Source organism: Dermacentor silvarum, chromosome 2 (genome assembly GCF_013339745.2).
Source record: "Dermacentor silvarum isolate Dsil-2018 chromosome 2, BIME_Dsil_1.4, whole genome shotgun sequence".
Classification (NCBI taxonomy): Eukaryota; Metazoa; Arthropoda; class Arachnida; order Ixodida; family Ixodidae; genus Dermacentor; species Dermacentor silvarum.
The window spans coordinates 75,688,193-75,715,158 of NC_051155.1; the positions used below are offsets into that span (position 1 = coordinate 75,688,193).

At 48.4% G+C, this 26,966-nt stretch overlaps 2 protein-coding genes across 2 annotated transcripts in view; both read left to right on the forward strand.

Annotated features, from left to right (window-relative positions):
- LOC119440990 (uncharacterized) overlaps window positions 1-26,966 on the forward strand; it is a 360,528-nt gene that overhangs the window by 69,323 nt on the left and 264,239 nt on the right. The gene's annotated exons all lie outside the window — the stretch shown is intronic.
- LOC125943065 (uncharacterized) lies at window positions 2,439-3,974 on the forward strand. The gene is made up of 2 exons (XM_049661414.1): window positions 2,439-2,486; window positions 3,617-3,974. The coding sequence occupies exons 1-2, from the start codon at window positions 2,470-2,472 to the stop codon at window positions 3,954-3,956; spliced, it is 357 nt and encodes a 118-aa protein (XP_049517371.1). The 5' UTR covers window positions 2,439-2,469; the 3' UTR covers window positions 3,957-3,974.

Genomic DNA, 26,966 nt, shown 5'->3' on the forward strand with positions numbered 1-26,966 from the left:
GACAGAAAATATAGAGAATCGTACCTCATTCATAAGTTCAATACATTGCAACCAATAGGCATGAACATTTCAAAGGCATCTTTAGAATCTATTCGCTAAGCTAAATTGAAAAGCATAGGCAACTACACTTTGTTATTGTTCATTGAGTTGCTTAGTTGGTCTTTTTTCTTGTTATTCGATTGTCAATAATATTCCAACCTCCTTTTGCTTTCACTCACTCCTTTCGTCCTTATATGTATATATCTACGCCCCCCCCCCCCCCTCCGCTTTACCATTTTTTTGTTTGTGCATCTGAACACCATTTTTCCTCTGCTACTTTTATTCTCCCTGTCATACACGTTAGTTCACTGACCTCCATCGGAGCAGATCCCCCCCCCCCCCCCCCCTTGTCAGAACCTTTGAATGAAAAGAGGAACCTGTCATGGGACACGTCAACCTCCTAACACACGGTGCTGCCTCAAACTCCTCCACCGACTATCAGTAGTGCATTATATTTCTTTTCAATTCGACAGCCTCGCCGCTAACACACTCTCGCTCGTTACCTCACTCACCCGCCTTACCTTCTCTCCCCTTTAGAAGAACCCTACCTATATATACTGTGCCGAGGAGACCATATGTCGCCTTGAAGAAAAGTCCACTTGTCGAATCGTTGGCTCCTGCTCTCACCTTGTTCTCGTGTTACTCATCGTCTTGAATCGCCATCTCCCGCATTCCCCTTATTTTACCTGGGTACACAACCAACGTGGCACAAGACATTACGAAATATAACCATATTCGGAAAAGCTGGTCGCATACCGTCCCAAAACAGATATATATAAGCAAATTTTAATCGCATCCTGATGCCTGGCTGACCTATATTTCGTAAATGATTCCTTTCTTCTGTCTTCAACAGCGAGATTTGCGGCCTCAGGGATAACGCCCAGAACCGGACATCGACATTCTTCCTGGGTGCCAGGTACGAAAGCATCAAGTCTTTACGACAAAGTTCGCATACGAAAAGAGTGGTTGTCGAAATATAACGCAAGTGTCACAGCTGTCCCCGATTTGTCGTCGGCGCGAAGTCGATCGACGGGGTAGACAAGCTGGTTGGTCGTTCCGTACGCAAGCGAGCACAGTGAAAAGAGTCAGAGTCGGGAGTAAACAAAAAAAAACAAGATATTTATAGGCTGATAAATACACACAAGTTAATAAAATACAATAATAAACAAAGACACAAGACAGACTAACACACCTGAGCTTAATATACACAATGATAAGGACAAATAAATACGAGCGATTAACAGTAGATATAAAAATGAAACAGTGCGAGGATCAAATGCACAAGAATACACTTAACAGTTTTCACTAAAACAAAGTTCAAGAGCAATCAAAGTTCAAAAGAAAACAAATGGTGTCATACGCTTGGCCGGGCAGCAGCAGCAAGTCCATAGACCGTGAAGTCGGTGCACAGAGCTTTCCCGAAGAAGGCTGGCGGTCCGATCTTGTCGAGGTTGATGCGAATTGCTGGGCTGGGTTTCCCGGGAGTCTAGATCTGACGACTTCCCTCAAGCAGGTTGAGCTAACTTGAGGCGGACTACCGAGCACTTCGTTGCAGACGCTGGTTTGACGTCTCGTACGTCAACTAGTTACTTGGGGTTCCGACGCGGCTAGGCGGCCCAGGCAATACTGGACGGCGCTAGCTCCTTGACTACTACTCCGCAGATTACAGGATCAGCTTCTAGACTAATCAGCAGGGCCCAAAACCTGCGCTTAAATAGCCTCTGCTTTCCCTAGTTCCCTAGGTAGTTCCCTATGTAGCGTTCTCCGAATTCAGCTCTCTTAGCTCCCAACAATCTTGGCCGCGCCCTTTCACTATGGACGAAGAACCGCAGATTATCCTCTCTCCCAATGTCAAGGGCCAAGGTTGAGCCCGGCACTACCACGTGGCCGTACGCGCACACTTCGGGGTCCTTAATCGGCGTGTCGCGTCTGGAATCCAGATGGCACCCCGAGTGGCCACGACGCTTTTGACGCCCTAATTCGGCGTGTCGATGTCGAATGCTTTATACGCTGCACAGTCAGGAGCCCACGTTTTTGACGCTCGTAATTCGGCGTGTCGTTAATGAGCGTCCAAATCATTCGAAAATATGCCGCTCCGTGACACCAAGCTACAAGTGTACACTTTATTTAAGGTGCCGGTCGATGGTGCGCGAGTTCGCGCCGCTGCTTATTGGCAATATCCTCCTTTCAGCTTTAAGAAATTGCTAATGGCCCATCTAAACAGCAGATTACCTGGTAATGAGAGCCTCTGTTCTACACAGGGAAACATGCCAGCACTTTTGCCCGAGCAGTGCCAATTCCTTATCGCCGCCCGTCGCGCGCTTTTTCTTTTCACTTGTCTCGCTGACACAGACGCAAAGTCCGGAGTACACTTAACTGAGCCGCCACCGTCAGTTCATCGTGGGCGAAGAGAGTCATGTGTTCGGCAAGATGGCTTCCTTGCTGAGGCAAGTCGTTACCTTTTTGACTGCTTCGCTGTTGATATAGAGATGGCATAGGATGGTTCGCAGCGGAGCTAAATGGCTCATACTTTCCGTGAAATCAACAGGCACTTATTTTGACAGCACGGAAGGAAGACTACGCGTATCAGCAGTGTCGTCTTGCCTCCGTCCTGTCAAAATAAGTGTCTGCTGATTTCCCGCAAAATAGAGATTGGGTCTGGAGCGACTATGTTGGGGCCTGGTTCACGGTAAAGATGTTTCCAGAGCAGCTTAAGATAGGCAGCCCAGTTGCGTAATAACGCGCAAAGAAGTTATACCACGAACCTTGTATTGCCATTGTACTAGCTTAGATACCTGGCATCGAATATACCAGTTTCACTCACTCGTACGAGTGCCATATGGAGCACAGACTAAGCAAAGAGGATTAATGGAAGTTTCCGGCAACCCTCTACGTTAACCTCTTGTTACCACGCACTTTTGCGAGTGGACGAGCTGCACAAGACCGTCCTCTTAAGCCACCCAATTGTGAAAGTTAATCGAAGAATTGTTTCGCTTCAAGTAAAAGTAACAGTTCGAACCGAACGCGCGTATTGATCTCTTCATGTGGGGATAGAATTGAGCTACTTGTATGTTGAAAATGGGGAGTCAAGCAGACTTATTTAAGCCCATTATGAGGGGCCGAGTCTGTCACCTTTTCCAGTGAAATATAAACGGGTGTATTCTCTTAGAACAGGCACAGGGTATTTGTCAGGTTTTCCTTGCGATTTTTTTTTCTTTCTCTCATTCTCCTTATAAGATGTTCATGTTCTTAAATGCCCTATTGATTTTGTCTACTTCGTTTTTCTGTCGGGTCTGTTCTCTCTCTCTCTCTCTCTCCGTCTGTGTGTGTGTGTGTGTCGCCTCGCTGATAACTTCAGTGGAGAAGTCTACTTTATTGTCGTGAAGCTCTACAACATGTCCGCTTTGCGAGAGCATTAAATCATTGTCAATCGTTTTCGAAGCCTTTCCGGCTGCATGTCATCCTCTTTATTGGTCTTGTACGAACTATCGTCATTACTTACGGTGAAAAAAAATGTTCGTTCACATTTTCGTTCTTTCTTTTTCTCTTTTGCTCGCGTTGTGTGGTGACACCGCAGTAGCCAGGCTTCCCGGTTCAAGCCGCTGACAAACGTAATTTGGCTTCAGCACCTGGCTCACTGGCTATCGCGAGAGAGTTCCGAGACCAAGACTGCGCTCGTGCCATGGCTGCGCGTGCTCACCGTCGCCACGTCAGTCCAGGACGTGACCGAGGAGACCGCCGATGTCACCGCCAATGTCGCCGCCGGCCACCGCCCGCTGCAACTTATGCGCCGTCGCCCCAAGCGGCCCAAGCAGAACGCCCTGAAACCGGCCGACAAATCGGGCGGAACCGACCACCCCTCTGCCACCGGGTCATCTCAGCAAAGGCAGTCCAGCGGTACCGACGGCCTTTCATAGCGCTCAACAGGATGATACACTTTATTGATACACTTTATTGATACACTTTATTAAATAAAAAGTACGGGTAGCCGTTGTAGAGAGGGTCCCTCAGTTCAGAGTCCCACTGGGCACGCCTTTCATCGCTGCAGCGAATGAAGGTTGCCAAGCGCCGCTGAGCCCGCAATGATGCTGCGAGAGTCAACCAAGCAGCTGAAGGGGTAGGGGATAGGTTGGTGGACGTTGGAGGGGGGTAGGGTGGGGAGGAGGGCAGGACCACAGTATGTGAGAGCCGTTGGGCGGCCGCATTTCGATGGGGGCGATATACGAAAACACCCGTGTACTTAGATTTAGGTGCACGTTGAAGAACCCCAGGTCGTCCAAATTGAGTTCCCCACTACGGCGTGCCTCATAATCAGAACTGGTTTTAGTACGTAAAACCCCATAATTTAATTTATTTAATTGGGAATACCGCCGCATCTGTGATATCGCGGAGGTGCCTCTTCCACGAATACGCGAAGGAGATGTATACGTGTCGCAGAAAGGAGAGAGCCCTTCTGGGCTTCTCGGATGAGGACAGCCGTGTGCGCGAGATAGAGTTGTAAAAGCGGAAAAGCGCGGCGGGCAAGTCGATGGGGCTGGAGAGAAATAGGAGGTCGGGACTCGGTGAGCTTGGCCATGGGGAAGTCGCGAGCCTGGCGAAGAGTGTCACAGGCCTGCCGGTTAGCGCCTTCGTTCCCCGACAGTCCCGCATGACCACGTACCCATGCTATTTCAACTTGTGTACTAAGACTACTTCGGAGAATGTGTGCCAGAGGGGCAGGAAGTTCCCCGCGTAATAAGGAGCGACAGGTGTCCAAGGAGTCTATGAAAATTATAGGCAGGTGCAGGGTGTTGGGCGGAAGATAGCGCCAAGCAGCTACTATTGCATGCAGTTCAGTAAGTGCAGGATCTGTAACCGAGAGGACTTCTCTGGCTGGCTGCCCGAAAGAACCACTATGGCAGAGCCCAGTGAGGAGACGCTAGCGTCCGTGTAGTAGAAATGACGGTTTGGATGAGTGCGGATGAAATGCTGAAAATAGCGGATTCTAGCCACGCGGCGTTGTGCCTGTGTACAGGCAATCGTGTTGCGAGGTAATGGCGCGATACGGTGAAGTGCCGCGCAGGATGACGAAAGTGCCGTAGAGTTGGTGGAGGGGATGTCGATACAGAGAAGCCGACATAGGCCAGGTTTTAGCGTCCCTGAGTGGTGGTGCTCCGGCGAAGTTCCTGGTTCCGACGGTGAGCCAATATAATCTCTTCTGTAGTGTTGTGGACGCCCAGCCGAGCTAGGCGGTCTTTGCTGGCACTGATTGGGAGGCCCAAAGCAATTTTTGTTGCTTTGCGTTCAAATGCGTCAAGGCGATTAAAGTCCTGTTGGCGAAGAGTTAATTAAGGGAGCTGGTAGCGATAGCGAGATAGGAGTGCGTCACGAAGACGAAGAAGTTCAGATTCGCTTAGGCCCCTAACCCGGTTAGTGGCGCGACGCATTAGGCGTAGAATTTGTTCCCCTAGCTGGAGAATGTGCCGGATCCCGGAAAAGGCTCCGCCATCGGTTTGGATGTGGAGGCCGATAATTTTTATGGATTTTACTAGAGGAATGAGATGACGATTCAATAGTAGTGCTAGGGGAGGGGGTGGCAATGACAGATGGTGGACAAGGAGGAGAGCAGATTTAGCGGGTGAGCAAGGAAGCCCGATTCTTCAGGCGGCAGCCGAAGCGGTGGCGAGGGCGTCCATTAGGCAGTATTGTATGTGTCCCGGTGAACCTAGATAAGACCAGACGGTTATGTCATTTCCATAGGTGGTACAGCGAATGGAGGTTGAAGAGCAGAGGAGAAAGAACTGAGCATTGCGGTATACCGCGCTGAGGGTGCGAATATACGGATGATGTTGGGGCATCGGCGAATTGTAGGGAGTAGGAGCGACCACGTAGCAATGATCGAGCCTAATTGTACATACGAGAGCCACCGCCCGTGCGAGCAAGTTACTGCAACATTGAATCGTGTGTCACGTTGTCCAAAGGTTTTGAAAGGTCCAGAGCTAGTATAGCGCGCAGTTGCGAGGTGCTAGGGCCACAGAGAATGTCATGTTGGTTTTGTAAAAACGCATCTTGCGTGGAGATGTGTTCGCGATAGCCAATGAGAGTAGAAGGTGTAAGGTGTATTCTCTAAGAAACGCTGAAGACGGTGAAGTACTAAGCGCTCCATGAGCTTAGCGATGCAGGAGGTGAGGGAGATAGGTCAAAGGGATGCAAGTGCGGGTAGTTTGCCTGGTTTGGGTATGAAAATGATTCAGCATGCTTCCATGCAGAAGCAAGGCCCCCAGTATTCCAGGCATTATTCATAACAGAGAGTAGCAACTCGTAATCCGAGTCGGCGAGATTGCGAAGGTTACCATTGGAGACTCTTTCCTGACCCGGACAGGTGTTATGTTGGACACCTGAAACAGCTGCTCGGCGTTATGAAGAGTGAAAAGATGCGACAGATCGATATTGACTGAGGGGGGGGGGGGGGAGGGGGGGGTCTTGTGTAATCTGGGTACGTTGGTTTATCGTATGGGGCAATTTAGGTTACCCAGAGATCTTGATAGAGAGATTCACCGTGTCATAAGGCTGGCTGCTCGTGCGTGTGGCCGCAGGATTAAGAAGGGAGCGAAGGAGACGCCATGCAGAGCCGAAGTGCATGGTAGTGGCTAGACGGTCACAAGTGTGGAGCCAGCTCTCTTGCGAAAGTGTGTCAGAATAATCGGCGATTTCTTCATTAGGTCGATTAATTCGAGCACGTAGACGGCGGGTGCTTTTGTTGCGGCGCTATCGTTTCAGAAGGCCTCATCGAGCATCGCAGAGATGCAGTAGGTGCTGATCCGGTGGTGCATCCGACGCGCTGGTCTGAGTCGATGATGATTATTGTGGTTTATTGGCACAAGGGCCAGATGTGAGTCGATGTGGTGTGATTGTGAACACAAGCGTGAAGCGCGTCAACCCATTCCTGTAGTATAGAGGCAGCGGGTGCAACCTGACGCGCCTCTCTCACCCGGGACCAGTTCGTAATACGTGTGGAATTGCTGCGGCGTTTGAATGCTGTGGTATGTAGCCTGGTGATGAGAAGGCTGTGGTCATTTGTGAGCCTGTCGTAGGTGTTGTTCTACGTTGCCGTCATGGGACCTCGTATAAAAGCTAGATCCGGTGTTGTGTCCCGTTGAACCGAGTTACCAGGGCGCGTGCCAGAATCTGGGTTGTTAAGTAAAAGAAAGGAATGATCGCTGAAAGTTTTTAGAAGGTGAGTACCTTTAGGGGTGTTATTTAGATAGCCCCAGGCTGTGCGCTGGGCGTAAAATTCCCCTCCGACGAGATGAGAAAAGAGGCGAATAGGGCGTAGGCGAAAGGCGTCATCGAGGGTTTTGTTGGTTGCACGAGGGGGGCAATAGACGTTAGTGAGGAAGACGCGAGTGGTAGGAGAGATTCCGGAGAATGTGGAAATAAGGCGAATTGTGAGATAAGATGGAGTGTCCGCTACCTTGATCACTGTGAGGTCTTTACGTACAGCCGCCCACTTTTTTAACCTGAACGCACGAGCGTCGACCGCCAAGCTGATCAGCGCCACAGAGTGGAGCGCGGCGTTGAAATGAACGAGAATATGCGCATGCGCGCTTTGAGCAGTTCTGGGCAGCTGTCGTATGCTAGGCTTTTCCGGGAACCGGACAGCACGCCCGCTTTTTTTGAGCACCGCTATCGTAATTCTTGTTTTTTTTTCTATTCTGAACGCTGCCATTCAGTTGTAACAGAAAGGTCAAGTGGTCGTGCTTCCGATGGATTAAATATGATTACACCCGCTAACTACGCTGTATCCGCGTCAGCATTTTTACACCGGAGTGCTTAAGCTTTTAGTTATGTCGCGCGGAGTCGACAAGAGACTCATCAGCGGTCGGCGCGCGCTCTGGCTCTCTTCGCCTTCTTCTTCTGCGTGGTCTTAGTTGATGCGTATTCAAGCCAATTAAGCATACCTGTTCTAAGGTCATGCTAATTAAAGTATTTGATGTCATATACAAGCTAATTAAAATCACGGTAATGGGGTCATCACAAATTAGGTCATTGCTAACGAAGGCCTTGCTATTTGAGACCTTCTCAATTAAGATCACTGTAATTAAAATCATGCTAATTAGGATCACGGTAATTAGAAGCTTGCTAATAAGCTAGGTGAGCCACAAGCTCCGTGGTGAGTCCCGTCTTGCCGCACTAGTGCAAGCTGCTTACATTTTTTCATCCGTTATCGCTTTTTGCTGTGTCTTCTAAATACTGCTGAAAAAAGAATGGAAAGTGCAACATGATACAACCTTACTTTGCTTTGTTTGCTGAAAGGCGTGAGCTCAAAGCGAGATCATTCAGATGAGACGTCATTGGTCTATCGCACTTGGCGGTTATAACGCCCTTCACCTGCCTTCTCGAGAATGCGGTTTGCGTATATTAATGATGCCAGCTCGGGTCCCTGAGGAAAAGAGAGTAGCTGAAATACGGATGTCGCTGAGTGGCACATCCGAAAGAAATATACTTGCATCTAGCTACTGTAAACAGAATATTTTGTGCGTTGAGAGATGAAGGGCGCATATGTGATGCGGCAAGAAACTGCGTGCGGAAGACGACAGCAGAAGAGGATGCTGCCTTGGTCCAAGTAGCCGAGGCTAATTCACTGATGACTGCTGGACAGATTAGAGATATGGTTGGCCTAGATGTCAGCATGGAGTTGGTCAGAAAACGGCATTTGGAAGGCGGTCTGAAAAGTCGATGTGCTGCCCGAAAGCCGCTTCTTTCGGATGCAGTAAGAGCAAAAAGACTGGCTTTTGCCCAGGTTCATCTTCACTGGACGGTAGATGAATGGCTTAATGTCGTTTTCACCGACGAGTCTACAATTTGCACGCAGTGGGCCAACACCGCAGAGTATACAAACCAGCTCTGACAAGGTTCGTTTCTTCCTATTATAAATATGTGTTATATTCTGGCCCTTTCTGCTTTCACAGTATTATTCCTGCAAGTCTTTTATTGTTATTGCTATTTTCACAGTCCGCTCGTGACATAAATTATCGCAGTTTTAAATTTACTGATTGTTCCCCACTTTTGTAGGTATGCCCCACTATACATTCAGCAAGTAAGATCCAGTGGACGCAAAAGTTAGTGGACCACTACACCGAATAGAGGGCCGATTTTGTGCAGCCTCCTACTTAAGCATCATATAACAGGAGCTCCTGCCTCATGTCCGTGACGGTGCTTTCCCTGACGGCTGTTTCATATTGCAGCAGGACTTGTCTCCTGTGCACACGTCTCGCGCTGCCGAAGACCGCCTGGAAGAACGCTGAGTTATGGTTGCTGACTGGCCACCACTGGGAGCGGAAATGAATATTATTGAATACGCGTGGGGCATAATGAAGAGTAACCTTTCAAGTAAGGGGCTTCATAATGCGGGCTGTGACGAACTATGGCGCAATGTTCAAGCCGCATAGGAGCTCTTGAACATGGACCGCGATCTCATACCTGCGCTGTACGACTCTCTTCTGCGACGCATGGCAGGGGTTGTTCAGGCTGGTGGAGCCTTTAGCAGCTGCTGAAAGACAAGCAAGCTGCGACAAGAAGTCCCCAATTCTCCAAGCAGGTGAAATGATAAAAATCTCCAATACGCCGTGGCACCACTTCCAGCTAGGGCATCCTAGGGAGCCTACATGCAAGCGCTGTTTTAAAACAGCGCTTGCATGTAGGCTTCCTATGCCTTATTGAGGCTTTGTTTTCCCTTTTTATTTGCTCCCAAGAAAAGCAATAAACTTGCTTCTTGTAAGACAGTGACAAAGCGTCTGTGCCATTCTCTGGAAGACGGTCGTTTCTAATGAGCTCGGCTTGGAGTGACAGATATCTTTTATGCCTCAGAAAAGCGCTGCGTGAATCACAGAAAAAAAAATGGGCAGCTTGCTGTAGTGCTGCAAGGCGGGACTAACCACGGAGCGTGTGGCTCACCTAGCTTATTAGCAAGCTTTAATTAACATGATCCTAATTAGCATAATTTTATTTACAGTGATCCTAATTGAAAAGTTCTGAAATAGCAAGGTCCTCGATAGCAAGGCCCTAGTTAGCATGGTTCTAATTAACAGGGGGCTAATTAGCAAGGATCTAACAGTAAGGTCGTAATTAACTTGATCATAATTACCAATGATCCAATTAGAGATGACCTCATTAGCGCAATTTTACTTAGCGCGTATATGACGTCAAATAGCTTAATTAGCATGACGTTAGAACGGGTAGGCTTTATTGGCTTGAATAAGCATGAACTAAGACCATGAAGAAGAAGAAGGCGAACAGAGCCAGAGCGCACGCCGGCCGCTGATGATCTCTTTTCGGACTCCGCGCGACATAACTAAAAGCTTAACTACTCCGGTGTAAAAATCCTGACGCGGATGCAGCGTAGTTAGAGGGTGTAATCATATTTCACCCATCGGAAGCACGACCACTAGACCTTTCCGTTACGACTTAATGGCAGCGTTCAGAATAGAAAAAAAAAAGAATGACGATAGCGGTGCTCAAAAAAAAAAAAAAAAAAACTGGCGTGGTGTCCGGTTCCCGGAAAAGTCTGGCAGACGACAGCTACCCAGAACTGCTCAAAGCGCGCATGCGCATATCCTCATTCATTTCAACGCCGCGCTCCGCTCTGTGGCGCTGATCAGCTCGACGGTTGACGCTCGCGCGTTCAGTAAAAAAATGGGCGGCTGTACATAGGCGAGGTGAGTAGGGTGAGAGCCAAAAACAGTGTATCCAGTGAGAGTAATAAGTTGAGCGGCTTTTTGGAGAAATATGATGTCAGGTGGCAAGGTGTGTGCGGCAATATACTGCAGGAGGAGCCCTCGCTTGCGCGCGAGCCCCTGCAGTTCCACTGCCACACGATTAAATCTGACGCCATTGTGGAGAACGCGAATTTAGAATTCGTCCAGCCGATCCTCAGATGCGCTGAGGCAACGACTACGCGAGCGGCGGGGGCTACGGGAGCGACGCGGATGATCCATGTCACCGAAGCATTGTGCCAGACGATCGTCCAGCGCTTCATGGATGAGGATGGGTAAGACTTGGGAGATCTGGTGGCCGAGGGCCGATGCCGCTTCGACGCTAGAGAGTGTGGTTTCAAAGCGCTTTCTAAAGATTTGTTTCGGTCTAAGACTTCCGTGCGAGCCAGCCGGATGGGCGATGACGGCCATGCCCGGAAGGCTTTGTTCATAGCTTTAATGCGGGCCTCCAGAGAGGCGTAAGCAGGCTGGTTCGAGTGCGGAGTGTTCGTTTCAGACGGAGAGGCAGACGACGAAGTCTGTCGAGTGAGCCCAGTGGAAGATACTTGTGGAGTGAGGGTTGTAGGTAAAGTGTTGGAAAAAGATGTTTCTGTATTAGTAGCTGGGGTTCATGGCAAATGACGTTTAAGAGGGGGGTAAACGCGGAGGAGATTTGATTTCTGCCACCCTAGGACAGTTGCTACAGAGGACAGCAGCGCGGTAGTCGCGTTTTGCTTTACGGGGTTTAGGGGCGGTCGGCTGAATGTTGAGTTTGAGCAGGAAGGGTTGAGGAATGGCTGCTTGGTTGACTTGCCTGAGAAAGGTGTTCCGCTGTAGCCTGTGAGGTTGAGGCGGCCTGGCTAGCTGGTCCACAGGGTGAGTGGTGGGAGGTCTTGGGGTCCTTCCTTCCTTCCTTCCTTCCTTCCTGAATTCTGTAGGCGGGTGAGGCTTGTCACTTATGCAGCGGCGGCAGTCGAGAAAACCCACATTCCCCATATAAAAAAAATCCCGTACGGACACAAGGGAGTCCCATATAAAAACACATAAATTCTCAGATACGATATAGGGCATGTCCCATATGCCCATATGAAACGTTGAAGGCCCCTTCTAAAGCCCGTTAGTTCCGAAATATCGTATGGGGCACGTCTATAGGACCTATATAAAAGTATGGAACTGCATATATAACCTGTATATTGTCATACATCATATGTTGGCATGCCCCACATGATACACACACGTGAAAGGGGACAGCTTGCATACACTCGCGACTAGGTTAACTCCCAGGGTAGCATGCATACAGAAACGCCGTCCAAAACTGACAGTACAAAAGGTCGTTCGTTTTTTTTAAATTATTTCTGCTAATACACTTATCCGCGAGTGTACGCCTCTGCCGTACTCTTTCACGTGTTGCCTGTTTTACGGAGGTGTGAATATCATGAACCATCTTTCCCCCAAGCCGCACGTCGTCTCATGGCTGTTTGCATTTCGATTCTCTTGGTTCAGCTCCTGTTGACATCTATTATGATCGACGATACGAAGGCGCCGTAGTTTTGTGAGTCTAGAAATGACTTCAGAATATGCGAACGCAGCGCTCTCTCGCTACGCTTTCATAGACTCGTCCATTTGTATACGCTGCTCTACCATCACGAATGCTGACAGACTCGCGCGACTTTTTGCACTGTAGAAAATGCAACATCTAGTTGACTACCCGATCAGTTCGCAGGCTTTAAGAGCTGCGCAGGACGGCGTTGCCTGGAGGAAAGGCAAGAATAATGGCGGTGTACATTATACACACGTATACGGTGTGTGGCCTTGAATAAAATTAGTCCACTCGTCGAAAAAGCACGATATAGCAGCACACCACAGGTCGCACTAGGCGCACCTGCATTGGTATTCAAGGTAGAACACTGCACGGGCCGATTTTTTAGCCCGGGCCCGGCCCGGGCCCGTTTTTTACGTTGGGCGGCCCGCCCGAGTCCGATAAATCTTTTATGGCGAGACCCGGGCCCGGCCCGGGCCCGGAAATAATCAACGTTACCCACCCGGCCCGGCCCGCCACCTCTTTACCCTAGGCCCGAGCCCGGCCCGAGCCCGACTCGAAACCGGCCCGAACCCGGCCCGAGACCGAAAAATAATGTTTTTCAGAGTTGAGACGCCCGAGAATAACTCGCTGCACGTTAGATGCACACCACCAGAAAGCCCGAGCCCGGCCCGGGCCCGCGTAAAAAACCCGAGCCCGGCCCGGGCCCGGGTCAAAAAGCACACGCCGTGCCCGAGCCCGGCCCGGGCTTTTGGGTAAGCCCGAGCCCGTGCAGTGCTCTAATTCGAGGTTCCCTAATCGCCATCGTCAACGAATTCTCAAAAAGGTTCACGAGTGAAATTATCCCTTAGCCGTGCGAGGTGATGTCATTGAACTGTACCCGAAGCGCAATTGCCTTCACACTCCTGATGATCGACTTGGACTGCGCATTCGTGGTTCTGCTTCCGACCAGCTTCAGTTTGATTCTTTAGCCTGCCTTATTTCAAAGTTTAAAATATTTTACCATCGGAGATTTCAGTAGCTAGCAGACTGCGTGCGTGTACTAAGCAAGAAAGTGCCTGCTTCGCAGAACCAGCCTGGTCCATGACACGCAGCCGATGTTGGTGTGGGAAGGACGCCATTCCCACAGTGAAGGCCCAGTCGCAGGAGACACCACACCACCCGAAGGTATGTGGATCTTTGAGTTTGTCTTTACTTCTCACAACTCGTAAGGAGTACATGGTGTGATGAGGAGGGTAGGAAAAAAGGTGGGTTAAGGCAGCTTGACTGGCCCCATACTTCTGTAAACCAGGCACTACACATGAAAGGTGATTCCCGTATCTAGCAGAAATAAACTCGGCAAAAATACACTACACGTTGCATGTATACACATACCAGAGGATCATTGTACAAAAGTAAGCACACGTCACAATATCAACGTAAAAAAAACGAAATGTGAAAAATGCAATAACAACGCTTCTTGCACTCACATATGACATTACACAAAATTTTACAGAAGCGACTACAGATTAAAATTCTGTCCATCCCTTTCTTTCCTTCTTTCTTTCTTTCTTTCTTTCTTTCTTTCTATTATGCGCACGTGAAAAGACACGCGTTGCGGCGGTTTGGACACATCTAAATAATGATTTTTACGGTGTCAAAATTTCCGCGTTGGATGGACAGAGAGGCGAACATGTAGGCGTTGTAGCTTTCTGAAAAGCGCAACAATTTTCAAATAAAAGCGTGCGCGAGCTACATCTGGGACAAAAACATGAATGCTATAATGCGGGGGTGTGTTGTGAAAAGCACAGGAAATACGCAGAACTTTTGTTCCACGTGAAGCTTGTTTAGGCTTACAGGGACACTAAAGAGCACCGTTAGGCTGGATTGGTACATGGATTGCAATTACGCAATACCGAACAGGTCAGCGTCAGCATGAGCTGAGGCTCGGTGAGCCAAGAAGGACGCGAAAACTGAATATAGTGGGAAGGGAAGGCGACTGACACCTGTGTTTACCCGCATCACCTCACGGATTTTAACTGCGTTTGATCGCAGCTATACTTGTTCGTTTATCAAAGACAATGACTTCACTCCGATCCTGAAAGAGTGATGCATAATCGTAAATTCACGGCCACATTGATGTTACGAGCAATAAAAAAAGATAGGTACGGCTTTCAATTTTCTTCGTTAACGATCTGCGTTTTTATGCCAAATATCATCGCAAATCGAGTTTGGAAAGAGTACACCTCTGTCGACTGATTTGTTGTTTCCCGGTGATGGGGCTTACGCGTGTATGCACAGGCCTCAATTTCATCATTTCATGCGCTTTTTTCCATGCCCATTGAGTCGTGTGCACTCTCTATCTCTTTGCCAGACCTGCAAAAGCCTGAACACTACCTGGTGACCGAGATGCAGCATGGCTGGCGTCCGCTGACCTCCTACAAGGTGATGACCCTTGTCTGCATGCAGTGGTGACGCGGCACTGGAAGAGGAGTTACACGCGCCGGTTATCTATGACGCGGCGAGATTAAGACAACCACTAGCTGTTTTCTTCGTACACTATACCTTTTAAGACGGCGAAAATTCTCACAATTTATAGGTAACAAATGATATTTTCCTTATATAACTCTAATATCTGACCGACTTTGCATGTTTGAATATTTTTCGCCAGGCCCGATGTTGATATCCATCCGAGTAAAATTTACAGGAGCAGGCCATTCACATAAATCACAAGTGGCACGTTACAAAGTTTATTCCAACTGAGGGCGAATACAGCATACACGTAAACATTATCCGAAACCCAACAATATTGTCTGAAAGTTCAAACCAGAAATAACTACGAAAACTAATAGCAACATAAGCAATTAGCAGAACCAATAGATATCGATTTCTAACATAGCATGGGGTTAATAAATAGCCTTCTTAGATTTTATTAAACAACTACAAAGATGAAACACATCTCGTATTAGAATTTCGGTATTAGAATTCGACCTTTATATTATTTAGATTAAAGAACGACGGTTTGCTATTAAACATGCAAATTGCACTGTTTTTTTTACAAGTTGCCGTGTTTGGAGTGTACGGCGCGTTTCGTGGTCGTTCCCCTGAAATTAGACACACGCCGGCGCAGTACCCCGGTCCGGCGCCAGCCTTGAGCATCCTGGAGCAGGCGTGCTGGACATTGGCGGCAGCAGAGTCCGGGCTCGAATTCGAACACCGGCTGCCAGTGGCCGGCACCGTGCTGGTCCGTGCCACGCGTTCACCCTGCGTCGAGTTCACGCTGCGGGGACGTCTCAAACGCCTATCCAGCCCAGGGTACAAGATCCGCTTGCAGGGACTCCAGATGGCCAGGATGACCATAGGTAAGGCGTGCTGTCCTACTGGACGCTTCCGCTGCACGGTGTTCCTTCTTCAAAGTGTCGAGGCCTCATTCACACAGCCGTCAAACCCCCCGTGCCGTCATCGTCACGGCACCGGCGCGTCGGTCATCAAATAGCGTTTCCTCGCCGGTTTCTCCTCGAAAATGACACGCCGCTGACGTTGGCCGATGCTCTTAACGCCGTCATTTCTGATGATGACGTTTCGACGGCTGTGTGAATCGAGGCCACTTTCCGCGGCAGCCCAGTTGCTATGAGGTTCTGCTACTGAGGTTGCGGGTTCGATTCCCCGTCGCAGCGACCGCATTCTGACGGGGACGTAATGCAAAATCACTCGTAGTACTTAGGTCTACTTTAAAGAAACCCAGGTGATCGAAATTAATCCGGAGTCCACCACTATACGGCGTGCCTCCCAGCACTTACTGCAGGTGAACCCTTCAATTTAAAGTGTGACAGCGTTCTCGTTAAGGCGGCTTGAAAACTACCTGACACTTCTCGAAACCTTGATGCTTGGAAGTATTTGTATATTTTGATTACGTATGAGCCTGTGAAAATTTTGACGATTACTTATAAAAGGGTGCATCGTATACTTCGTGCCTCGGTTCCTAATTTTCTTGTGTATATTTTATGAAGCTATCGGACGTATGGCTTTCAGTTTTTATCAAATTGCACAGAAATGATTGCTTTTCGAGCCGAATTTCACCGTGTCAACGAGAGAGCTGTTACTATAGGTGCTTAAAAAAGAAGTCAAACAACACGTGTAGGCCGAAATGATGAGACTGATCTTATTCTGAGCTTGTGCAGACTCGTAACGAAATTTTCCTGCTAAAACCTATTTATCACATTTATAGTAAATGTGTGGAACTTAAGTTTATGTTTGTCACGCACGTGTTTTCGATATTACGCACGTATACGAGTACACAAGATGCGAAGATGGCGAGAGCTAACAGGTTTTTGTTTAGGCAGGCAACGAATGGCATACGCGAAGTGAGAAGCACGCTCTGATAGCAGGACCGAAAATATATGTCCCGCTAATGAAATAAGAGACTGACGACCAAATTTAGTTTATCCATCCAAAAAACACTGTGGGAGGTGTGCGACATGCAGGGACTGCGATCACTGCACCCAGTGCACAGAAAGTTAAGCGCGAAATGTGTGCATTGGCTTCATCGCATGGTTAAAATGAGAGTATGATTGTCTTTCAGATACCCAGATAAGATCAGAAGAGAAGGCTAAGCACCCATAGAAATAAAAGGAGCAGTACATAGTCACACAGTCAACTGAAAGCCTCTGCGCCGCTGGATATGTGATATCGTTCTTCGTTGTTTTTTCGTCGTAAAGACAATAATTTATGGACAAGCAGATTACTTCGGCCCAGTACCATATATAGCAATATATGGCTTCTATGCGAGGTTGGAAATCACGCAAATCAGGACGGGGGAAAATCACTCCATGCCCTCATTTTCTGAGGGCCTCTATCGCCCTCTTGCTTTTTTCGGAACCCTCGCCATTCACGGCGTTTGCCTTCACCAATCAGTATTTTCCACTGCAAATATTCATTTGAGAGGCGTAATAAGGCCTTTATGCTCGAGAATATAAAATTTCACTGAAAAGGTATGGTCGGAGAGACTCAAGAGAGGCCAGTACTAGATCAGAGAAGGTACAGTAGAAATTCTGACAATGGGCAATTACAGAACGACCACCGGACAGGCTGTTATCCCGTGATTGCATGTTGAGCCTGCATACACGGTTTTGAGTTCCTCACCTTAGTCAGTCAGAAGATGAGACTGTCTATGTCTAGCTAAGCATGGTTGGGACTACTTAAGCTTAGTCAGTCATCGATAGCCAATTGATAGCCAATAACAGCTAATCGATAATGGATCAATACCCATAAATTCCGGGAAATATGCTGTGCATGACTTGGTAGTGGTTAGCCTGCCCCAAATACGTGGCCAATACCTTGCGATGGTCAATCGATATCTAATCAATAGCTAAGCGACAATCGATCAATAATCAATAAATTCGCGAAAAGCATAACCTGTAAGGCCAGGACCAGCTAGGTGCCGATGTTTCCTTAGGCTTGCGCCATTGGTGCAACCTACGGTAATTTTTGGGGGGCAGGCTGGTGTGAACGCGATGTCCACATTTGCCTGAAATGAGTTGCTGTAGGGCTCCAAAAAGGCGGTTCCGTTACGCCACAGCCCTCCAGTAAGTACTAAAGCGCATCTACCCTTTTCTTTAAAACCCCGTTGCGGTGACTCAATGGCTATCGAGTTCTGCAATTTAGCAGAAGGTCGGGGGTTCGATTACCAGCCACGGCTGCCGCATTCTCACGGAGACGCAATGCAAGAGCACTCGTGTATTTACATTCAGGTGCACGGTAAATAACCCAAGGCGGCCAACATTAATCCGTAGGCCTCCACTACGACATTTCTCATAACACGCTGTGGAGTCTCAGGACGTTCAAGCCCGCATTATTACTTTTGCCTCCAAAAAGCTAGCATAGATGCCAGACACACGACTCACACTTTTGAAGTGAATCCTCAGGCGATGCCGGTGGGTCCGTAGGTGTTGCCACAAGGTAGTGCGCCGCGGGACTCCACGCCAACAGAAAAGCTCGTTAGGTTGGGTCTACTGGCATGAAGACAACTGTGCTAAGAAACCAAACGAGAGGTAATGATTGAATAACCGCCCACGCCTCACTAACTAGTAATTAGCAACATTGTTTCTCTACGTAGCAAACGCCGGTAGCCTATCGACCCTTTTCGCGGAGCAGTTTGCTCTAGAGGAACGAGGTGGCGCTTTCGGCGGCGCGACATACGTTGCCTCAGCAAATGCGCACGAATACAAAACCATTACTCCTTCTGCCCTGCTACTGTGCGATCAGCTGTCGGAAGTGCAAAATGGGTGTTCGCTAATACATTGTGCCCAATTCATGCTACAAAATGTGTAACGATAAAGGGAAGACGTGTGCTGTAGTTCCCTGTAAAAATAGTGATTCACATATTAAGGAATGGAATCAACCTTTCACGTCCCTGCTGCATATATGGACTGCCTGCGTTGCCGGCCCTTCGCGATGCACGGCTTTCCTCGAAGATCAAAAAAGATAATTAATCAGCCAGCGCTGTATAGCTAACCTCCAAAGAAAGCACTTTCTGGAACGTCGGCACTTAAGAGTAGAGATGGGCAAAACGGCTCACTTCAGTGAGCGGCTCGGAACGGCTCATTCACTGAAATGAACCGGTTCATTTGAACGGCTCACCGGTTCACTTAAACGTGTAACCTGTGTTATGCATATTCTATGGTTAGGCGGCTTTGAAAAAAGAACGATATATGCATAATTTAATAACCGTGTTATTGGTATTTTCGCTATGTTTAGAGAATATTTTTACATATAATAATAGCGCGAATTTTTAGTTGTAATCAAGCTTTCTTTTGTGATATTGGGGATAAAATGCTTATGATACTGTGACAGGAAGAATGCGACGTACTTTTTTCAGAAAATAAATGTGTAACTTCATCGTCATTACAGAAACTTGTCCGTTTTTGTGGTACTTTAAAATCAACTTTTGTCAAACTAAGAACACAAAATGATTGTACATTATGTTTCAACTTTATTCATTTATTCACATACGTACGTTCACTATAATATGAGTAAGCTGTAACGCTATGCAAAATGAGTGTGGAAATCATTTCTTGAAGTACAATACAAAAATCATACGAAAGATCCACAAAACTGCCGCACGTACCTTTCGTTTTTTTTTCTCTCTTGAGTGCACGCGCGATACTGGCGATCATGCCATCATACACCTGGACAAAAAAAAAAATATGAAGTTCTATTACAACACAACAGATCATAGGCCTCGTTTTATTGACGTGCTATTGATACACGCTCAGAAAATACACTGAAGTGGACGTCATGGGCGATATTTTCATAACTACCCTAATTAGCACAAATGCAGACCAGGACGTAAACTGTACGTCCACCTCTTGTCGTTAAAGGGCCCCTAAACCACCCAGAAGTCAAAATTTAGTTGTGGTGTTGCAGTTGTGCACGAGTCTACAACGAACACGTAGCAGCGAGAATTTTTCTAAATGGTGCCGTAATAGCGGAGTTACACGCGTTTGATGATCGAAAATCGGCCCTTGCTTGTTTCACTCTTTCCTTCACTGCTCTCCTCATCGGCTGGTCTCCCCTCCTCGCCGAGTGCTTCTCGAAAGGTCACGTGACATACGCCATCGCCAACGCGCTTCTCAAAACACTGCATACTTCCGGTCACGTCCACGCTAGTGGCACATATACCGACGGCGAACCGTCCGCCAGTGCCGTAGAACGTCTTCCACGCGAGAGGTGTCCAAAGTAGACGGCAGTTGGGCCGGCGCCCCGCCCGCTGCACCATCAATGGCCCAATCAACGACCGTGAACCTGCGCGCCTCCGCCACCGGCAACGGAAACACCAGCTGCAGCCGGGAGACAACGGGCTCGGCTATGCTCGCATCGCAGCCGACGGCGCCGCTAATATCAGCGTATTTTTCTTCTTTGTGTACAAGTATTGGTAAGAGCGATAGCAACGATCAGAAAATATTGCTGCTTGTGAGCGTCGGTATTTAATTTCAAAGTGCCGTCCGTTTTAGCTTTGAAGGGAACCAGAAAAGGCCTAGCGACTATACCGGCGCCGTCGAGCGATCAGCGGCGGTGAATCTGCCGCACAAATGAGTCCCGGTCTCATCCTCTCTACGTATACGGCAAGTAAATCTCGCCGTTCGCGAGCAAGAACCGCTGTCGAACGGCGGCCCGCGAATGGCAAACAGCGTGCGATGAGTTAGTGCCCGTAACGTGGACTCAGCGCTTCTCGGCTACCCGCTGTTGCTGCGGTGCCAACACCTCCTAGAAAGCTTTTTGATGAGGTACTGGCGGTTCCGGCCCGTGTTATGCGAAGCGTACCGTTATAGACACTGTGTTGCGCGCACGTCTCGAAAGGCCTACACTGTCGCACTCTGTTCGCGCAGCTAATCAGACCACTAAGCACGACTGTGTTGGAACACGAGCGATTTGGCACTTGCGTTGCGGGCTGTAATTACCGATTCGCAAGGACTCGCAAACGAGCAACACGACGAGGAAGAGCAGAAAGCGCGCGTACCTGATAGCAGACTAACCGGAAGTCGTAGGTTCTTGTTCAACCAATGGACATCGTTTCCGCAGTTGACATCACCAGATTCCCCCTGCTGACATCGTGACGACCGCTGGGGATACCGGAAAGGCGAGGGGAGGAGAACGCCATTGTTTTTTTATATTTTAGTGGCGCTCCCGCAGCGCGTAGCGCTGCAGCATTTGACATCGTTGATCTTGACGGCATTCTGAACTCGATGCTCGTTTACTTGAAATGTTCAAAAAATATCTGAGGTGGTTTAGGGGCCCTTTAAAGACACGGAAGACCGTCTTCGAAGTGTTATTGGACCAGCGCACGATGTGCGATCGGTGAGAGTCGTGCGACATCGTTCGAACAGCAGCAGGCAACGAACGGTACCATCCTTTGCCAATTAAGACTTCTTTACTTCTCCTCTCGGTGGCATCGGGTGCCACACCATAAGACGCACAAAAAACCAAGGGCAATGCTGCGCACACCACACACTGCGAGCGAGTACAAGTAGCGCGAGTCGGCCCTCACTGGCCACCATTTGTCGGTCAGAAATCGAAAAACATCGACACCCAGCAGAAGACCCAGCTCTGAACGGTTCGGCACGGCTCATTCAAGGAGAGTAAACCGGCTTCCTCACTCCGAAAGAACCGTCGCTCATTTACTGAACCACGGCTCTCTCGGTCTTCAACAGAGCAGCCCGCTCCTAAGCGCTCAGGAGCGAGCCGGGTCTTTTGAAGACCGAGGGAGCCGTGGCGAAAAGAGTGGCTGGCTCCTGAGCGCTCAGGAGCGAGCCGGATCTTTTGATCCGCTCTTTTGAAGAGGGAGGGAGCCGTGGTTCAGTAAGTGAGCGGTGGTTCTTTCGTTCTTCAGCCGAAGGCAAGGGGGTGAAGGCGACTCATGCGAGGAAGGGCGGGAGGGCAGTTGCTTTCTCGTACCGCTAACAGATGGCGCGGAAGTCGCACCCAGCAGAAGACCCGGCTCTGGCGGAACGCATCGGCCCGGCTCTCTTAGAGAACCGGCTCCCTTTCTCCGAAAGAACCGCCGCTCATTTTTACTGAACGACCGCTCACTCGCTCTTTAAAAAGAGCCGCTCACAAGATCCGGCTCGCTCCTGAGCGACCCATCTCTACTTAACAGGGAGTACCGCTCGTTACAAAAGGAAGTAGTGCAATTACTGGCATAGTAAGCTTCTCGCACGTTATTTACACTCATCCACGCCTACTCGCACGTAAACGTACGTCCACCCTATCGCTAACCCATCAATCATAAGTGAATGAGCGCACACTTGAAACAATGTGCCGAAGCATGATTTACGGTGACCACACTGACAAGACAGGAATGTTCGAAGCTGAACGTTTTGTGACGGTCCACAGAGTAAGCGAGGGAGGAACGATAAAACGTCTTTGCTACAAGCTACCGTAAAGTAGAGAACATTTACATTCCAAGTTTTATGCGCAGCAAGAACAAGTATATCGCAGCAGAGCACACCCGCGAGCGATTATGCTGAAAATAAACAATAAGATAATGGCCGCACCGTGGAACTTTACTGAGTCAGAAACATGACATGCCACTGCTTCAAAATGTTTGCCAAATAAAGAACGCGAATAGCACCCCGATCTCGATTTAATTCATAAGCGGAAAATTTGGACAGCTCAATTGGAATGCATTTCTAGCCCCGCTTTTAGTACAAGCACCGTATACGCTGCTCGCGCCGTTTGGACAAGGCGTAATGAGCTCCTAAAGCAGTTACATGTCCTCTAAAGATGTGGTCAAAGTTTCGTGTCGTGCACAAAGTCACCGTCTACATTATGCGTCGAAACGGAGGTTTAATGCGCCGCACCGGCGTCACGCGCTTCCATTGTAAACGTGGAGGCAACGGAGGCAGCTGAAGCAAGCAATGGATGCGTCACCACGTGATCAAACATGGCCACGCCCACGGGAGCGCCGCGAAAAGGGTCAATATTTACAAGTCTTAGTGACTGCGAGAACGTCAATGGCACGTACCCACAGAATATAGACATGTAGGAAGCTCCAGATGAAGAAAGTTCTGCTCCTATAAGTAGCGAAGAGCGCTGCTTGAGAGAGAATTGTTTATTCAGCCTATAGTCCGGAGCTTTTGTTTTCAAATTGTCATTGCCTATATAAGCCACGTGATCCTGAAGAAAAGAGATGTTGCTTCGGGGGAATTGAGCCAATCGTTGAGAGAGGTGGGATGCAGTGCTGCATACTGGTAGCGGTCTTTCTACTACGGGGCATTCTCATAAGGTGTAGGCAAATGAGAAGCCCCCGCAGTGACGGCAGGCTATAGTGAGGTGGGGGGGGGTCTGGTGGCCTGGTAAAGGGGTGCATAGCAGGTGGATGGATGGACGCCATGAGCGTCCGCTTTGAAACGGGGTGATGGATTGCGGCACCAAGCTATTTTTCGTATTTCGTCTGTCTTACCTATCTTTTTAAACAGGCAAAACATTCCCGATGAGGATAGTGATGATTTACTTCCATCTCCTTTGAAACCAGGCGGTGACAAAAAGCCACCTGGCCTGATTTATTTATACAGGCTACAAGTGCTACTTAAGAGACATCTAGCTTTCCGATCCTCCGTCTTTAATTTCGGGACGACAAAAAACTCGCAACAGCGCTCTTCTGATCAGTGTTCTGATCAAAACATGTCTCGCGCTCTTTCTTGATAATGGCTTGTAGTGCGAGTGTTTTATTGGTGCCTCGGCGTCGCAGCAATCATCCACCGGTCGGTCACCAAGACCATTCGACGCTGGCGCACCAGAGGTGCCGTCGTAGTGTCTTCGCTTTTGACGGAGCGCTCTTCTGCTGAGCCCTTGGTGGAGGTTCGGCGAGGGTCGGTTCCGCCCCCGCTGCCGGCACGACGCGGCTGGCTGCAGCAGCTCAGCTTCGGTAGCATCGTCATCACCAAGCCAGAGGTACTACGCTGCATAATATCGATCCGAGAGACGAAAAAAATTTGCTGCGTTGTCCAGCAAACGTCGTTCGCTTTCGAAGGTATGCGATGTGCTAACCTGCGCTGTTTGGAGAGTAATGAACAGTTCGGTGCTGACCGTTCCTGCTTCAAACACTGGCATTCGGTTGTTTTCTAAGTGTGGCTTCTTAATACTAAACCGCAAAAATGTTTTGTATTCTTCTTTGTTTTTTTTCTCCTACACTCTCTAGATGTTGCCAGTTAGCAAAATAAATAAATATAGTAATGATAATAAACCTCGTGCGTATGTGTTAATCTGTTAACATGGCGGTGAAGCTCCGTGTTGAATGTTTTAACGTTTTAAAAATTTGCAGTTCGGGGCACGTCCCACATACTTGTCGGCTCACACTCTGAAAGAACCACGTACAAAGAGTATACGTGGCGTTTCTGGCGCTTCACGCTCCGTGCACAAAGTGCAGTTCAATATCTGGACGCATTTCCACGCTGACAATTTCGCGGCGTATCTCGTACAGCGAACTACGCTGCTGTGACGAATACACTGCTAACATTGTTGCTTATGTGCATGCAGGAAGACCGCATCTACACGATGACTGACGCAACTCCATGGAATCCGCTCCTGTCATTGTGCACGGAACCCAAGCCGATCGAATTCCAGCAGATCATTCCAAATAAGTAAGCTCCCGAGGCCTTTAGATGTCTGCTAGACATTACCGAACTTTTTCGCCGCTTCGTGCGGCTATATACCATCACATAATAGCCTTCCACTGCCATTTCATACCACCGGCACCAACAATGTTGGCACTGATTAGCACCTACACGGCGCTGCACGTAATACGGAGAGGCAAACTGCGTATTGCGAGATCGGTGAGAGCGTAGCCTGTGTGTCTGTGGCCTGTGTTGCAGCTCCAAGGTGGCAGCCGTCAGCTGTAATGACAGTGACCGCGAGCTGTTCTGCCTTGGTAGTTTCTCAGCCGTGGAGAGGCTGGTGCGTGTGCTCCGTCTGCGCCAGCAGGACGTTCGCTGGCACACCACCCGGCTCACCCTGGCACGGTACGCGAGCCGCGCATGCGCATTGCAGTCCACCACCTAATCTCGCGGAGATCTATGTCTTTGAAAGTGCATCTACACGATGGACCAACTTTTTCGTCACCAACAACGTCCCTAAATAAGCAAGACAATAGGAACGTCGGTCACGGATTTCCGTCTGTCCGCGCCTCGCCTCTGGAAGAAAAGTGAAAGAAACGCGCACACAACTTGGCAGCGGAATCAACTACCTTCGCATGACGCGTTCAGTGTTAAAACAGTTTAGCTACGGCGACCGGCAGTCCTTCCGTCTCTTTCTTGCGATCAGTGATGCGCCCCCTCGAGCAATACAGGGGCACGCATATTTCGCTTAAAATCATTTTTTTTAATTTGCGCTCGTCACTGCTCTTCTTTTGCTCGAATTTCGCGGAAAGATAGCATTTTATGGTCTGGAGCATGCAATGTAACACTTGCACAGTTACTTTCTGGGTTTTCAAGAAAAAAAATTCCAAGTTGCCTTCGTCTATGGGGAAGCTAGCTGCTGCCAAGACTGCCCTAGCATAAACTTGTGTCATCCCCTGTCGGCACGTGTGGAAAGCAGCTTTTCTGGGAGTGTTGTGGCGTGTTTGAGGAGCGGGTAACCGCGACAAACATCCCCGAACGGCTGCTTTCGACAGCTCCGAAGGGCGACGGCATAAGTTTATGCTATAGCGTAGCCTTGGTAGCAGCTAGCTTCCCAATAAACAAAGACAACTTTGAGTATTGTTTTTAAAGCCCGGCAAGTAACTGTTAAAGAACAATCCGCACCATAAAATTCGATGTTTCGGCGAAATTTGAAAAACATCAAAGCAACGGTAAGCGGATCAAAGCAACGGTCAGCGGAAAACCTTTTTCCACTCTTTTGAGCAACGTATGCACGTCCTCTATGAAGGGGAGCAACAAAATCGCTTTCAGGAGGCCGTAATGGCTAACCACACACGTCTCCCATAAAATTGTTCAATGACAATAAACGTTCAACGTTGCGAGCTACTTGCTCGATATTCACATGTCACATTCCAAATCACACGTCACGGATAATCGTCGGTTAAAAACGAATTAGGTGTTTCCTCTCATATTGCTCACGACTGACATGTGAATTAAATCTTGTCATGCGAGCAGACATAGCCGGCACCATTAACGACTGGGGTGGTGCATGTGTAACGCCCTTTCAACCGCAGTCATCAGCTATTCATCAGGAGCAGGTAATTCACGTCCTGGTTCAAATGGAAGAGCATGCGGAGGTTGTCGGTTCGGCACTCACCGGCGAAAAGTTGCCTTTTCTTTCCCTTCCCCTTTAAGAACATGAAGCTTATCGCAGATTTAACTGTAATACTTAATTCACTCAACATTTCAATTAAACTTCACTTCCCCACAGCCTCTCTTGACTTCGGTGTCTGTTGGTTTCGCAAAACGCCTGATCTCACACCCCGTGTCATTCGGAAGCTATAATAAAACATCGGAAACAAGAGAGGCGTGGTGACTAATTGAGCCCGGGAAGCTTGGTTACAGCGTGTGAACGCCTGCTGAGCAAGCGAGCAAGGGACCACAGCCCCACAATGTCGAGCTTGCTTTTTAATGCGACAGTTGATCAAAAGCTGTTCTATTGTGCACACATCAGCCGTTGGTGTGACATAGCATGACGTATTCCGTTTCAGCAAAGGCGCGTCTATCTTGACGCGCTTGTCGCCATCGCCAGATAAACAATCTCCGTCCCTATATGCCACATGTTTTTATTATTATTATTATTATTATTATATTATTATTATTATTATTATTATTATTATTATTATTATTATTATTTTGTATTGGAATTTTTTATTATTAATATTCATACAGTATTATTTTTTATTCGTCTATGACTAATTACATTTTCCGCCTTTTCTGGTAGATTTATGGTAGAGTCTGAAATTACCTGCATGATAAAACGCTATGTTCAGGTAGCTAATTAAAGGTATCCACTAACGTTTACAATTTTTCACAATAGGGCACACATTCCATTAGTGAAATTGAATCCGAGCAGTAGTGAAGTCACGGCTACTTGCATAAATCTTACAACTGTCATCACTTCCAAGATATTGTCCTCCGAATCTGCTAAATCAATGCATTGGCGTACTTCTTATGGGTGTCCCTTGGAATGTTTAAGGA